The sequence below is a fragment of the Berghia stephanieae genome, chromosome 14 (assembly GCF_034508935.2).
Source record: "Berghia stephanieae isolate SIO BIC M18660-M18661 chromosome 14, UCSD_Bste_1.3, whole genome shotgun sequence".
Lineage (NCBI taxonomy): Eukaryota > Metazoa > Mollusca > Gastropoda > Nudibranchia > Aeolidiidae > Berghia > Berghia stephanieae.
In genome coordinates, this window is record NC_088373.1 from 21826079 (window position 1) to 21841430 (window position 15352).

Here is a 15352-nt window from a genome sequence, read left to right on the forward strand (position 1 = left end):
ATCATCATCATCATCATCATCATCATCATCATCATCATCATCATCATTATCATCATCATCATCATTGTCATCATCATCATCATCATCATCATCATCATCATCATCATCATCATCATCATCATCATCAATAAAGCCAACATCTTACCAGCATAGCCACAGGCTATAACCGTCCACAAGGTGAACAAAACCAATGACCTCATTCTGGCTCCTGCATCGAAATGACACAATTGGATTCTTTAGGCTGTAAAAAAAAAAATTTTTTTAAAATAAAATAAAATAAAATACGAACGATATAAATTTTCTGATACTCGGAATGAGCTTTGGTAATGGTAAACTACAATCTAAAAATGTATTATATTGTAACCTTGACCTTACATCACTTTACCTCCTTCTCTAGACCGAGATTGTACACGAGACATGAGAGATGATTTTGAAGTGAGGGCCTTCCGTCCAGATCTTCTCTCAGCTTTCTTCATTACTGTTGGGATGTCCATTCTTGTTCATTTCTTTAATCGGACGATTAGGGTGATAAAAGCACTAAGTCAAGTAAGTCAAATACATACCGACAGTTGAGGGAGATATTCCATATGCGGACGCCACTAATGCCTATTATTGTTATAGTCCGTTTCAAAATAAATTTCGATCTGTTTCTCTCAAACCCTGTAATGTATTGTCACAAATCTTTGCACACAGTCTTAAATTTTACTAGACCTAATGAATCCTAAATATGAATAATCTATTTTTTTATGGTTGTCACGCAATCGTTAATTAATTTGGTGTTTTGCGGTGTTTTCATTTTACCACCAAGAACATATGAATTTCACAATATCACACACAACATAACGTTTGTAAAGTGCTGTGAGCACGTTTTGTGCTATAGAAAGTATGAGCTTGGCTAAGAAGCTCACAACATTGCCATCCGGATGTATAACGGACCAACACACAAAACTGTGTAACCATGAACATTTATAGTCTGGTTAATACAGTTTAGTGAGAACAACTCACAAACGCGGATGGCAAAAACAATAACAAAGGCCTGAGTGACGTCATCTTCGTTCTATCTTTAATCTGGTTGATGCCGTTTCGTGAGAATTACTCATAAACGTGGATGGAAAAAAAATAAAGCAATAACAAAGGCCTGAGTGGACTATTTTTGAGTGCGTCGCGTGTACACAGAACAGAATACTTAACCCCTCCACCTCGTTACCACACAAAACAAACCAACACACACCATCCTGTATTACAAAATATTGTGAGTCAGTTTTGTTGTTATGAGATGAATATCCCCAAAGAGCGTGTAGGTAACGATTGTTATGTTACCAAGAGCTCTCACTTCCCGCTTTTGATTAAGCCAAGCATCTTCCTTCTTCTACTCGTATTTTCTTCATTGTATCAGTAAGCCTAGCGCGCATGATACACGCGGAGCACACTCACCTCGCTGTCTCGCCTGGCACGCGACAATAGCATTGCGGTTAAGAGAAGTGAGAGCTCTTGGTAACTACGTTACCCTACACACTCTTTGATATCCCTCAATGCCGCTAATGCTAAATAGGCTCGCAAATCCCGTGATTAACATACGTGCAGTGTGTTAATATGTCGCGAAATGAGAAAGGGGGCAGCCTGGCTCAGCGGTACGGTCTTTGCTTCGTACACGAAAGGTCCCGGGTTCGATCACCTGCCCCTGCGCTGTGTGGCCTTGAACAAGTCACCTTGCTCTAGCTCAATTTGCGGCTCTGTACTGCGGCTGACGCCTGGGTTATTCCAGTCTTCCCTTGGAATAGACCCTAGAGACGAATTCCCCCCACGGGATAAAAAAGGGGAATTTTATTATTATTAGTTTAGTTTTATAAACACATTGTTTTAAAAGACATATGGTAAATCTAATACTTTATGACACAAGGCAGCGTCCTTGATTTTTATAGATCGTGAATTAATAAGCTAACTTTTGAACCAGCTGTTTTTGTAATGAGCAAAATAATAATTAGTAGTGCACTAAGTCATCATGTCAAATTACAACGAAATGTATAGATAGTATGCGCTTGGCTAAGAAGCTCACAACACTGCCATCCGGAAGTATAACGGACCAACACACAAAACTATGTGTAACCTTGAACGTTTATAGATAGAATGTGGTTGGCCAAGGAGTTCACAACATTGCCATCCGGAAGTATAACGGACCAACACACAAACTCTGTGTAACCATGAACTTTTATAGTCTGGTTAATACAGTTTAGTGAGAACAACTCACAAACGCGGATGGCAAAAACAATAACAAAGGCCCGAGTGACGTCATCTTCGAACTATCTATAGTCTGGCTAATACAGTTTAGTGAGAATTACTCATAAACGCGTATAGATAGAACGAAGATGACGTCAAACAAGTCTTTGTTATTGTTTTTGCCATCCACGTTTATGAGTACTTCTCACTAAACTGTATGAACCAGACTATAGATAGAATGCGTTTGGCCAAGGAGTTCACAACATTGCCATCCGGAAGTATAACGGACCAACACACAAACTCTGTGTAACCATGAACTTTTATAGTCTGGTTAATACAGTTTAGTGAGAACAACTCACAAACGCGAATGTCAAAAACAATAACAAAGGCCTGAGTGACGTCATCTGCATACTATCTATAAAAGTTCATGGTGACACATAGTTTTGTGTGCTGGTCCGTTATACTTCCGGATGGCAATGTTATGAGCTTCTTAGCCAAGCGCATACTATCTATAGTAAAAAACAATAACAAAGGCGGAGTGACGTCAACTTCGATCTATCATTTAGAAGATTTCAAAGATGAGATCCAATGAGTGTGATCATGAGTATGACACTCGCTTTCGGATCGGAACGTCTTGGGATCCAGCCTCCCTCGGCGCATAGTTGAGTCCATGGAGAAGGCTCTTTACTCACATTCTCTCACCGTACTCAGGTGTAAAATGAGTACCTGGCCTTTAACAGCGTTGTCTCTGTCGGAAAAAAAAAACAACGTAATGTCGCCTAACAGGTGTCATGCCTCGTCCTACATGTTAAGTGTTGCGGTTGGCCAGGGACCCCTTGTAAAGCGCTTAGTGGATATTGCTCTATAGATAGAATGCGCTTGGCCAAGGAGTTCACAACATTGCCATCCGGAAGTATAACGGACCAACACACAAACTCTGTGTAACCATGAACTTTTATAGTCTGGTTAATACAGTTTAGAGGGAACAACTCACAAACGCGGATGGCAAAAACAATAACAAAGGCCTGAGTGACGTCATCTTCGAACTATCTATACAAAAGCTCAATTTTAAATTTCAAATTGATGTAAACAATACTGGTTTTAGTCTCATTGGAGGTAAAAAAAATAGCACTCTTCAGGTGGACTGGGTACATACCTTTGTAAATGATCCTCTGTTTTTGGGGGGGGGGGGGGTTGGAGGGGGGGTTAGCTTTTATATAGATAGTTCGAAGTTGACGTCACTCAGGTCTTTGTTGTTGTTTTTTGCCATCCGCGTTTATGTTTGATTCTCACTTAACTGTATTATCCAGACTATAAAAGTTTAGGGTTACACATAGTTTTGTGTGTTGGTCCGTATTACTTCCGGATGGCAATGTTGTGAACTCCTTGGCCAAGCGCATTCTATCTATAGATAGTTCGAAGTTGACGTCACTCAGGTCTTTGTTGTTGTTTTTTGCCATCCGCGTTTATGTTTGATTCTCACTTAACTGTATTATCCAGACTATAAAAGTTTAGGGTTACACATAGTTTTGTGTGTTGGTCCGTATTACTTCCGGATGGCAATGTTGTGAGCTTCTTAGCCAAGCGCATACTATCTATAGCGCAATATCAACTAAATGTGCTCAAAACGCTTTACAATGGGTCCCTGGCCAACAGCAACAATTAACATTTAAGACGGAACATGACGCCTGTTAGGCGATGTTACAATTTTTTCGAACAGATACAACATTGTGAACGATCAGGTACTCATGTTACACCTGAGGACGGTGAGAGAATGTGAGTAAAGAGCCTTTTCCAACTATGCCCTGAACGAGACTTTGATGGTTTTGCTCGTTACTAGGCATAAACCAATCAGAATATTTCTGCTTATACGGCTCGCTACTAAAATAGTTATTCCACCTTATGATTCAATAGATATAACGAAGTTGACGTCACTCGGGTCATTGTTATTGTTTTTTTCCATCCACGTTTATGAGTAATCCTGACTAAACTGTATTAACCGGACAATAAAAGTTCATGGTTACACAGAGTTTAATGTGGTAGTCCGTATTACCTACGGATGGCAATGTTGTGAGCTTCATAGCCAAGCGCATACTATCTATATGTAACCTATTCATTGTTAATGCATTGTCCGGAAGACTTGTTACACACTTCCAATGAGTTTTGAACCGGAAGAGAGAAAGGTTGAGACGACGTTACGACTTCTGCTTCCCATTGATGCTTCTGCCTGACTGTCACGTGGTCTCTTTTGGCCGTAGCCTGCGAGACCTTCAGCCTGACAATAGGATTATTGATGCTACGCGTTTAGGTAAAATGCTCACAACGTTCGCCAGTCGGATACAACATACCGACACATTAAATTATGTGTAACCTTAATCGTTTATAGATAGTATGCAGATGACGTCACTCAGGCCTTTGTTATTGTTTTTGCCATCCGCGTTTGTGAGTTATTCTCACTAAACTGTATTAACCAGACTATAAAAGTTCATGGTTACACAGAGTTTGTGTGTTGGTCCGTTATACTTCCGGATGGCAATGTTGTGAACTCCTAGGCCAAGCGCATTCTATCTATAGTTTGACTGATATAATTTAGTGAAAAATAATCACTAACAGGCGGTCTTAAAATAATAACAAAGAGCTGAGTGACGTCAACTTTATTCCTTCTTTTGTATGTACATCACCAGCTATCAATTTGTCAGAGCGGGCTTGAATTTGTGTCCGAAATCCAGGGTTTTGATTGGTTAAAATTGTACTGGCTAACTCATCAAGTTTTGTTGATCTGGCCTTGTATTTTGACGTAATATTTTGGTCAGGGTCAGACCGTAGCCATCGTTATCTTATAGATAGAATGCGCTTGGCCAAGGAGTTCACAACATTGCCATCCGGAAGTATAACGGACCAACACACAAACTCTGTGTAACCATGATCTTTTATAGTCTGGTTAATACAGTTTATTGAGAACAACTCACAAACGCGGATGGCAAAAACAATAACAAAAGCCTGAGTGACGTCATCTTCGAACTTTCTATAGATAGTATGCGCTTGGCTAAGAAGCTCATAACATTGCCATCCGGAAGTATAACGGACCAACACACAAAACTGTGTGTAACCATGATCGTTTATAGATAGATCGAAGATGACGTCACTCATGTATTTGTTATTGGTTTTTTTTTTTTGCCATCCGCGTTATGAGAAGTTCTCACTAAACTGTATCAACCAGACTAAATACGTTAAACGTCACACATAGTTTTGTGTGTTGGTCTGCTATACTTCCGGATGGCAATGTTATGAGTTTCTTAGCCAAGCGCATACTATCTATAGTCTGGTTAATACAGTATAGTTAGATATACTCATAAACGCGGATGGCAAAAAACAATAACAAAAACCAGAGTGACGTCATCTTCGAACTATCTATAGCCTGACACTCGAGCGCAACAGTACTTAATAGTTTGCACAGTCTAGTGAGTTGACGTTAGTAAAGCTCAATAAAGCAAGTGGTCCCATTGGTTGAACTATTGAATACAACTCACGATTTGTTTTCTTTATTTTTTTTATTTTTTTTGTGGCCAATGACTTGTCTTTTGACGTCATTTGTTGGTCTGTTTTCGGCCGTGAAAAGGATTCAATAGTCGTAACGTAACGTCACTTCCTTCCTAATGACTCATGGTAACTTAGCAACACTGGCTCTTAACTATCAGAACAATGGCGGACGCCCGTATGAAATATTTCTCCGGCGAGCATAAATGTATCCAGGGGGAAAAAAAACATACATTTGATAATGTTTTGACTTTTATATATTTTGGTCACAAGACATATGAAAAGTTCTAGCCAGCTTGAAGAATAATAAAAAGTAATGATTTTCTTTGTTTAGAACAAAGATGGCCGCCGTTGCCGAGCGGCGTGACATCAGACTATTGAATCCATTTGACGATGGCTACGTCAGACTATGCGTTTTCGAAGAATTCGATTTGCTGCACACACAAATATATCGGTCAATATAGATAGTGCGTGAACTCGTCTTTGTTTCTATTCATGGTCTAATCTTTAATCACGTGGTTTTGGTATTCAGCTCATATCTGTCATATCAGTATATATCAAATACGTCATTGCCATAGCCACTTTCAGGGCATGCCAAACAGCCGAGTCAGTTCGCCCCACAATTTGTAAACATTCAGCGAACTATAGATAGTATGCGCTTGGCTAAGGAGCTCACAACAACGCCAACGAAATATAACGGACCAACACACAAACACATGTGTAACCATAAACGTTTATAGTCTGGTTAATACAGTTTAGTGAGAATTACTCATAAACGCGGATGGCAAAAAACAACAACAAAGACCCGAGTGACGTAAACTTCGAACAATCTATAGATAAAACAAAGATGAAGTCACTCAGGTCTTTGTTATTGTTTTTGCCATCCATATTTATGAGTAATTCTCACTAAACTGTGTTAACTAGACTTTAAATGTTCATGGTTACACATCGTTTTGTTTGTTGATCCGTTATACTTCCGGATTGCAATGTTGTGAGTTTCTTTACAAAGCGCATACTGCCTAAATTCATGTTCTAATCTTTAATCACATGTTTTTGGTAGTCCATATAGAATGTCATATCAGTATAGATAGTATGCGCTTGGCTAAGAAGCTCACAACATTGCCATCCGGAAGTATAACGGACCAACACAAAAAACTGTGTATACCTTGAACGTTTATAGTCTGGTTAATACAGTGTAATGAGAATTACTCATAAACGTGGATGGCAAAAAAAAAAAATATATATATATATAAAAAGCAACACAATAACAAAGACTTGAGTGACGTCAACTTCATTCTATATATAACAAATGCGTCTCGCCATAGCCACTGTCAGGGATGCCAAACAGCCGAATCAGTTCGCCCAACACTTTGTAAACATTCACAACATTATCGACACAATACGCTTAAATAAAAAACAAACAAACTTATAATATCTTCCCTAGAGACAAATTTCGCCTATGGGATGACTAAAGTGAATTTTATTTATTTTATAATACCGCGTTTTTAGACGGTCAGTTACAAATCGGCAAGAAAAGAAACAAAATTAATATATTAAAAATTTACGTTAACCAGCCATTTTCATAATTTTTCCCCAAAACTTCATACAAAATAGCTTTTTATTACTAAAACCGAAAAGCAACAAATACATTCTATGCATAATACTGATCATCAAAATGAACTCTACAAACACAGTGTCACGTTTTTATAGCTAAAATAAAATATTTGTCTTTCAATGTTGTGATTTACAAAAGAAATCTGAATGATAAAAGTGCTGGTTGGATCGTAAGGAATGTGACGATTTTCCTATGGTTGGTAAGGAGAGAGTTAAAAAAATGTATTCTTACCTTTAGTGTTCCAGTAGATGAACTACGAAATAAATGATAGACGCCTGCTTAACCACTGTCTTATTATTTTCAAAAAGAAATAATACACAGAGGCAAGGCAAGGCAGGCACTCTATCGATTGATCTATCGACCTAACTGTTGTATCCACCAAAATATGCAAGGAAGGACCGTTCCGGGTAGATTGACCACCCGGTTATGACTAGAGGAAGATATGGCGGTGTTTTATTTTTATATCAGTCGTGGGAGAGAGAGAGAGAGAGAGAGAGAGAGAGAGAGAGAGAGAGAGAGAGAGAGAGAGAGAGAGAGAGAGAGAGAGAGAGAGAGAGAGAGGGGGGGGAGGGGGGAGGGGGGGGGGGGGGGAGGGGGGGGGGGGGGGGGTTGAGAAGAGCATGTAGCGGTCAAGGGTCAATGATTGATTGATTAGCTAGATAAAATCAATTTGATATATCAATAGTTGAGGTGGGTGGACGGTGGACAGTGGACGCTTGTTAGACCTTGACGTTGTTGTTGATGATGATGATGATGATGATATTGGCTATTAAAATAGGAGAAGGGTTTAAATACAAGGCAGTCAGTCCGCTTAAAATCAAGACGTATTAATCGTTTATTGTTGCTATGCGTTTAGTTATCCGGATTTAGATACTGTGCCCTTGGCTAAGAAACTCACAACATTGCCATCCGGAAATACAACGGACTAACACACAGAACTATGCGTAACCGTCAAAAACAATAACAAAGGCCTGAGTGACGTCAATTTCTATAGATAGAACGAGGTTGACGTCACTCAGGTCTTTGTTATTATTTTTTTGTCATCCATGTTTATGAGTAATTCTCACTAAACTGTATTAACCAGACTATAAATGTTTAAGATTACACATAGTTTTGTGTGTTGGACAGTAATATTTCCGGATGGCAATGTTGCGAGATTCTTAGCCAAGCGCACAACATCTATAAAACTTTCCAACACGCAAAACTATGTGTAACCTTAAATGTTTATAGTCTGATTAATACAAATTTAGTGAGAACTACTTATAAAAATTGCTGGCTGGAAACAATAACAAAGACCTGAGTCACGTCAACTTCGAACTATCGATAGATAGTATGCGCTTGGCTAAGAAGCTCATAACATTGCCATCCGGAAGTATAACGGACCAACACACAAAACTGTGTGTATCCATGAACGTTTATAGTCGGGTTAAAAGAGTTCAGTGAGCATTACTCATAAACGTGGATGGCAAAAAACAATAACAAAGACCTGAGTTACGTCATCCTCGAACTATCTATAGATAGAATGCACTTGGCTAAGAATCTACACATAACCGCACAAGGGAAGGGAAACAAGTGTTGACTTTATGGGTGTGTTCCATTTAAACGACGTGACATCTCAAGGACCGCATTGTAACCATTATTATAAGCCTTTGTGTAAATGAAAAACTGAAATATTTGCCGAAACCTGAAAATGATGAGTCATATACATCTAGAACTAAAAAAAGGCATAGCGTCATTACGTAATACACATTGCATTCAATAGTCTGACGTCACGTCCGTCCAGCAACGAGCTGCTTGGCTCTAAACAAAGAAAATCGGTAATTTTTATTCTTCATGCTGGCTAGAACTTGTTCACATGCCATGTGATCAGACTGTATAAAAGTCAAAACATGATCAGATTTATAATGTCTTTCTCCTCTGGATACACTTTTATGCTCGTCGGAGAAGTATTTCATAAGGGCGTCCGCACTTGTTACGATAGATTAGAACTAGTTGCTAAGTTAATCTGCGTCAGTCATCACGAGTAAAGTGACGTCACGACTGTTTAAGCTATTTGTTTTATAATACTTGTGAGAGAACATTGAAGAATAAATTTTACCCACCTCGTCAACATATTTTTTACATATTACATATTATATATGACGAAATGAACTTAAATAAATAAATTGAGTTTTTATATAGCGCAATACCCACTAAACGTTCTACAAAGGGTCCCTGACCAACAGCAAGAGGTAACATGAAGAACAAGACATGACGCCTTTTGGGCGATATTATCTTTTTTTTCCGACAGAAACAGCGCTGTTAAAGGCCAAGTACTCATTTTATACCTGAGTACGGGGGGGGGGGGGGGAGAATGTGAGTAAAGAGCCCTTTTCAAGGACTCGACTATGCGCCGAGCGAGGCTCGAACCCACGACCTCCCGATCCGAATTCGAGTGTCATACCACAAAGACAACATAGCCGCACAACTTGATAAAGATAATTGAGACTGAAGTAAAAATTGAAATGGCTTTAATAAAAGAGGGAATTGTATGATTTTTAAGGCTTGAAACAAAACAAAACAAAACAAAGTACAAGAAACAAATTACTGTCTCTCATTAAATTGAGAGCAGTTCCTAGAGACTAGCCATGGTTAACTTATTGCCTGACACGAAAACCGTAGCGATTGTTAACTTATAGCCTGACATTGACCCAAAAAATGACGTCAAAAGGCCAGTCTTAGGCCACAAAAGAAAACAAATCGTGAGTTGTATTCAATAGTTCAACCAATGAAATAACTTGTTTCCTTGAGCTCTACTAACGACAACTCACAAGGCGGTGCAAAAACCAAATAATGACGTCAAAATGCCAGTCTTTTTTAGTTTCAGTGTCAGGCTATAACTTAACGATGGCTACTTCACACCCAACTAGAGTCTAACACTAATAGGCTCTTTACTCACAATTATGATCATCGTCATCATCATCATCATCATCATCATCATCATCATCATCATCATCATCACCACCACCTCCATTTGTTTCGCCCTCTCACATAATATAAACTCTAACAGAATGTGTCATTGATTTTCCTATTTCTTCAAGAAGGGTCTATTTCTGTGCTATGCTGTCCTTGACCAGACTCAATATACTTATTGTACGGACATCCACATCAAAGAGAACGAACGTCCTTGGACTTGCCTCGCACGGCCTATCTCTACTTCATACAGGAAGCTCTCGTCTTAACTGACAGTCTCCAGAGAAACGCTTTTATATTCTTTTTGTACATAGAACGTTTATGTCATTTATCGATCTATTAAAATGACACTCAATATGACAAAAGCTGGTCCCGATAGCTCAGTTGGTAGAGCACTCACTTCACAAGCAAAGAGACCGAGATAAATCTAAGTAAACTCGATATATTTTTATGCCCCCCCCCCCCCCCACACACACACTCCCTTGTCCACCCAGCAGTGAGTAGGGTGCTGGGTTTATTAGATGTGGCGGAATGTAATTTACGATAGACTGGCGTCATATCTAAAGGATAGCAAGCAATTTCTATCGTCCGTTTCGTGCTATTGAAATAGGGATAAACTCGGTGGGTTTTATGGCTCTGAAGGAGTAGCCTACGACATGTCAAAATTGTCTAAACCTTGAGACTTTAAAGCAGTCTCAGCTTTGTTTCTATTTCTTGTTTCCTGTTGTTTTATTATTATTATTTCTTTTTTGATAAGCTCAGCGTTATTTTGATCGAAATCCACGTGATGTTCCATTTGGCCAGTTTTGATGTCAACATTGTGCGGCTATGTGGTCTAGTGGTATGACACTCGCTTTCGGATCGGAAGCCTCGCCTCGGCGCAAAGTTGAGTCCTTGGAAAAGTCTCTTTACTCACATTCTCTCACCGAACTCAGGTGAAAAATGAGTACCTGGTCGTTAACAGCGTTGTCTTTGTCCGAAAAATAGTAATATCGCCTTACAGGCGTCATGTCCCGTCCTACATGTTAAATGTTGCTGTTGACCAGGGACTCCTTGTAAAACGCTTTGAGCACATTTAGTGGATATTGCGCTATATGAAGCTCATTTTAAAAATAAATTAACATTGGAAACGAGGAACTCTTGCCATCTGGCAGCCCTGATATATACTATAGATTGTGTAAAGTACAGTTAATAAGTTGTTGGGGATTGTCAATAGATTTATACAACAATGAGATGTCCAACGGGCGTTTTATATATATATATATATATATATATATATATATATATATATATATATATATATATATATATATATATATATATATATATATAATGTTTGCATGGTAAAGTGAAGATCATGATTTTCTCTAAAAGTCAAGACAGAAGGCTTCAACATTCGTGACGTCACTTCCCTCGTAATGACGCATAGTAACTTAGTAACTGATTCTAAACTATCGGAACTATGGCGGACGCCCTTATGAAATACTTCTCCGACGAGCATAAAAGTGTATCCAGAGGAGAAAAACATTATAAATCTGATCATGTTTTGACTTTTATACATTCTGATTGCATGACATGTAAAAATTTCTCGCCAGCATGTATAATAAAAAGGACCGATTTTCTTTGTTTAGATCCAAGCTGCTGGTTGCTGCGCGGACGTGACATCAGACTATTGAATCCTATTGCTGTTCTCAAGTTGTGTTGTTTCAATGCAATAGATTGATTCTTTCTTAAGAAAGTGGACTAGTGGTATGACGCTCGCCTTCGGATCGGAAGTCCAGGATTTGTGTCTCAATTTGAGTGTCGCATAGCCGTCCTTGGAAGAGACTCTTTACTCACATTCTCTCACCTTATTCGGGTGTAAAATTAGTGCATGGCGGTTTACAGCCTTATCTCTGTCCGAAAATGTGTAATATCGCCTAACAGGCGTCCTAACATGTCCTGGCCTACATGTTAAGTGTTGCTGTTGGCTGGAGACCCCATGTAAAGCGCTTTGAGCACGATTAATGGATATTGCCCTATATAAAAGCTCAATTTTTTAAATGGTCGCGCTGTTATTACGCGTATGATTTATTATCACGCCAAAAGGCAACTTTTAACTCTCTCCTTACCATTTTCAGGATTTTCCCCAAAACTTCACACCCAACTAACACAAAGATAGATTTTTTATCACTCAAACACAATATCAGTAATTTCTTGCGATACACAATTTCTTCAGCAAAACATGCTCTACAATTCGCTGTTCATTGTCTTTAAATTTTTTGATGTACAAGAGAAATTTGAATAAGAAAAATGTTGGTTGTATCGCAAAGAATGTGACGATTTTCCTATAGATAGATCGAAGTTGACGTCATTCAGGTCTTTGTTATTGTATTTTGCCATCCACGTTTATGATTAATTCTCACTAAACTGTATCATCCAGACTGTAAAAATTCATGGTTACATAGAGTTTTGTCTGTTGGTTCGTTATACTTCCGGGTGGCAATGTTGTGAGCTTCTTATCCAAACGCACACTATCTGTAGTTGGTATGGAGAGAAAATAAGTCTCGATGGATATCTTGTATGTTAAATCTACTGTGTTGTCTTATTTGAAACTCGAGAGTGACACGATTAGAACAAACAAGCAAACAAACAAACTACTCAAAATTCCGACACATCATCGGAATTTATCTCACGTGTCCTTTTGTCAGATTGTCAATGTCAAGGTCGTTGTTGTTGAGTGAAGTGGTCGGAACACGCGTGGACTTCGACTCAGAAAGTTCCAGAGTAAGGTCAGCACTTTTTCACTCCCCCTACTTTCATGTGAGGTGCTTGACATTGACATTCAATAGTCTGATGTCACGTCCGCCCAGCAACGAGCAGATTGATTTTAAACAAAGAAAATCGGTACTTTTGATTCTTCGTGCTGACTAGAACTTTTTCACATAATGTCATTTGATCATAATGTATAAAGGTCAAAACATGATCAGATTTATAATGTTTTTATCCTCTGGATACACTTTTATGCTCGTTGGAGAATTATTTCAAAAGGGCTCCCGCCATTGTTTCGATAGTTTAGAACCAGTTATTAAGTTACGATGTGTCATTACGACGGAAGTGACGTCACGACTGTGGAACCCTATTTGGTTGAAAATTGTGTTATCATTACAAATTGACTAAAACACACTATCAAATAGCGCATTAATTTGAGTGCAACTATGGAGTCTTGTAGAAAGACACTCGACTTCGGATCGGAAGGTCATGGGTTCGAGCCCCGTTTTGAGCAGTGCATAGTTGAGTCCTTGGAAAAGGCCCTTTACTCACATCCTTTCATCGTACTCGTGTGTTGGATGGTTTGCCTGACCATAAAAAGCGTTGTCTGTGTCGGAAAGAAAATTGTAATATCGCCTAACAGGCGTCATTTCTCGTCTTATATGTTACGTGAGCTATTTGCCAGTGACCCCTTGTAAAGCCCTTTGAGCATAGTTAGTGGATATTGCGCTATTAAAAAAGGTCAAGTTTATAATAAATAAAAAAATTCAAATGTTTTACAATTCTTAATGTAAATCTTGCTGCTCGAAGCTCAAAGAAATAATAACAATGTGAAATTAAATGTAAGCTTCAACTTAATATACAAAAACAGATAACATGGACGTTTCGGGTTTCCCCGTTATCAGTAAACAGGATGAAAGAAACACTACAGATGGATGAGATAATGTGGTAGTGGCGTTCTTAATTCTTAATGCGCTTCATAGAGCTGTATTCTTTATCCACCCCCCCCCCCCCCCTCCCCGAACCCCCACCCCCTCAAAGCGGTATTATGCCGCGAATATCCAAATTCTAGAAACTCAAATTAAAGCCAAACTGATCAAAAATATGAAATTTGGCTTTTTAGCAGTCTTTGGAGAGAAAGATAAAGGGAGTAAATGTGACTCATATATAAGGGAACAACACAAAACAAACGACGTTTCGGTCTTTACCCATTCTCCTCAATACTTACTTACTTATCCGAACCAGCGACCATCTGAGCTCTAGCCCTTCAGTCTTGTGCCATGACGTAGAAGTTTGAAGTCTTTTGTAGTTGTTCCAGCAGACTACAAAACACAAACGCAACCAAAGTCGGCTATGTGGTCTTGTGGTATGACACTCGCTTTCGAATCGGAAGAGTCCTGGGTTCGAGCCTCGCTCGCTTGGCGCATAGTTGAGTCCTTGGAAAAAACTCTTTACTGACATTCTCTCAGCGTACTCAGGTGTAAAATGAGTACATGGTCGTTAACAATGTTGTCTCAGTCGGAAAAAAATTGTCATATCCCCTAACAGGCGTCATGTCTCGTTCTACGTGTTACGTGTTGCTTTTGGTCAGGGGGACACCCCCTGCAAAGCTCTGGTTTGAGCACGTTTAATGGATTTTGCCCTATATAAAAGCTCAAGTTTTTAAATTTTTTTACTTGGTATTCTGTTCATTGACCTTTCGTTGATTGGCTGACCGATCGTATGGCCTTAATTAATTAATTGACCAGTAACCAGCATACCTGACCATTGGATATGTGACCCTTCGCCTCAAAACGGTATCAAGTCAGGTTGGTTAAGATGTTGAAAATTGAATTTACAGCCAGAAATATCAGATTTGTGCTGAGTTTATATATCTTTTATTGAGGAGGATGGATACCATATCTTAGAGTGCTAATGCCAACAATTTATATTTATATTTTTGACCAGTTTTAACATTTAATTCGGTTTTTAAGCATCTGGTTCGTTCCGACCTAATACCGTTTTGAGACGATGGGTCACATATTATCTCTGCCTATGATGATGGCAGCTACATTCATTGTCTGTTCTATGTTATCTTTGATTCATCATTATCTACTACAACTGTTATCTTTATCATCATCATATCATTATTTAGATTTATCTCGCCGGCCTAATTTATTTTAGGCGTGAAGGCCTCGGCCTCATTAATTATTTCTCCTTATCGGTCAAGCCGGGAAATCGATAACTATGACGATGATAAATGAATGATAACATACCAAAAAAAAAAATATGTAACCCACC

At 38.8% G+C, this 15352-nt stretch overlaps 1 protein-coding gene across 1 annotated transcript in view; it reads right to left on the reverse strand.

Moving 5' to 3' along the window:
- LOC144960178 (uncharacterized) overlaps positions 1-7801 on the reverse strand; it is a 72352-nt gene extending 64551 nt beyond the window's left edge. Inside the window, exons 1-2 of the mRNA XM_078893200.1 lie at positions 7601-7801; positions 146-241 (exon numbers count right to left, since the gene is read on the reverse strand). Of these exons, the coding sequence (XP_078749326.1) occupies positions 146-200 (55 nt within the window). The 5' untranslated portion in view covers positions 201-241; positions 7601-7801. The remainder of the gene's footprint in view (positions 1-145; positions 242-7600) is intronic.
- Between the last annotated feature and the right edge of the window lie 7551 nt (positions 7802-15352).